The 1,148-nt window shown below is 62.6% G+C and overlaps 1 protein-coding gene across 1 annotated transcript in view; it reads right to left on the bottom strand.

Moving 5' to 3' along the window:
- Positions 1-520: 520 nt before the first annotated feature.
- Positions 521-1,148, bottom strand: part of Lpar2 (lysophosphatidic acid receptor 2) — a 5,083-nt gene continuing 4,455 nt past the window's right edge. The window contains exon 3 of the mRNA XM_005409641.2: positions 521-1,148. This exon is cut by the window's right edge and continues 13 nt beyond it. Coding sequence (XP_005409698.1) covers positions 1,077-1,148 — 72 coding nt within the window. The 3' untranslated portion in view covers positions 521-1,076.

Below are 1,148 nucleotides of genomic sequence, written 5' to 3'. Positions count from 1 at the left end.
GCAGGAGTGCTCGGCGCTCAGTGGTGCGGGGGGCACATCAGAGGGGCTTGAGAAACACCTCTCAAACCCTGCACCCTGCCACCTGCGCCGCCGCACGTGTCACTGTGATGTGGGTGGTGCGGTTGGCAGTGACACACAGCCAGACACGGGACCTTTAACAGTCTGGGCTCGGCTGGGTATGGTGGCACACGCCTGTCATCCCAGCACGAAGGAGGCTGAGGCAGGAGGATCCATGGGGATTCAAGGCCAGCCTGGACTGTGTAGCAAGACCTTGTCTCAGAGAAAAAAAGGACACACAGGAGCCAGAGGGAGTGAGACTGGGGTGCACTCCAGGTTCCAAAAGAGGGAGCCCTCAGAATCGGGAGGAAGGAGATGCTGTGACAGCGACAGCCAGCCACACCCAGGAGGGGACCAAGAACTGAGGCCCTGCTGAAGGCGCCCTACCGCACTGGGCCCTGCGGACAAACCCGGGACACACGGCAGAGGAGCCCACGCTGGGGACAAACACTGCATTGGAGACTCAGAGTGGAAACGTTTACTTCCTGTATTACACCTTCCCTGGGGCCCCCAGGCCACCCTGCAGGCTGCAACCCGCCCGAGCCTCCGCGGCTCACACGCAGCCCCCTTGGTGTGTCAGTCGCAGGGACGCAGCACTCCCTCGGGCCACCGGGTCTTCTGTCACAGTGGGCAGGTGGACCAGGAGGCCCCGCATTCATCTCTTTTTCTCTTTTTTGTCTTTTGAGACAGGGTCTCCCTGTGTAGCCCAGGCTGGCCTTGAGATCACTGCGAGCCTCCTGCCTCAGCCTCCTGAGTGCTGGGATGACAAGGGTGCCCCAGCCAGTCCTCACGTCTCCTACCCTTAGCAGCCGTAGTACCACGTGGAGGAACTGGTCTACAGCGGTTAGCGGGATGTACCGTAAAAAAAGAACGTCCGTTAAAAGACCTTAAAACCTGAGATGAGTGAGAAAGCCAGACTCCCGCACCCCGCCCGACTCTCCTGGCGCCCAGTTGCGGAGCCCAGGCTGGCAGTGCGCGCGCGGGGAGGCCGAGCGGGGTGCGGCTGGCGTGGACAGCGGCTACAGGGTGGAGTCCAGGAGCGCGTGGCCGTTCTCGGGGAGCTCGAGGCGCGTGCTGGCGCCGGTGTGCGC

Source organism: Chinchilla lanigera, unplaced genomic scaffold, assembly GCF_000276665.1.
Source record: "Chinchilla lanigera isolate Chin_1 unplaced genomic scaffold, ChiLan1.0 scaffold00123, whole genome shotgun sequence".
In the NCBI taxonomy this organism is placed as follows: Eukaryota; Metazoa; Chordata; class Mammalia; order Rodentia; family Chinchillidae; genus Chinchilla; species Chinchilla lanigera.
Note: the sequence above shows the minus strand (reverse complement) of the source record. Positions and strands in the feature narration are given on the sequence as shown.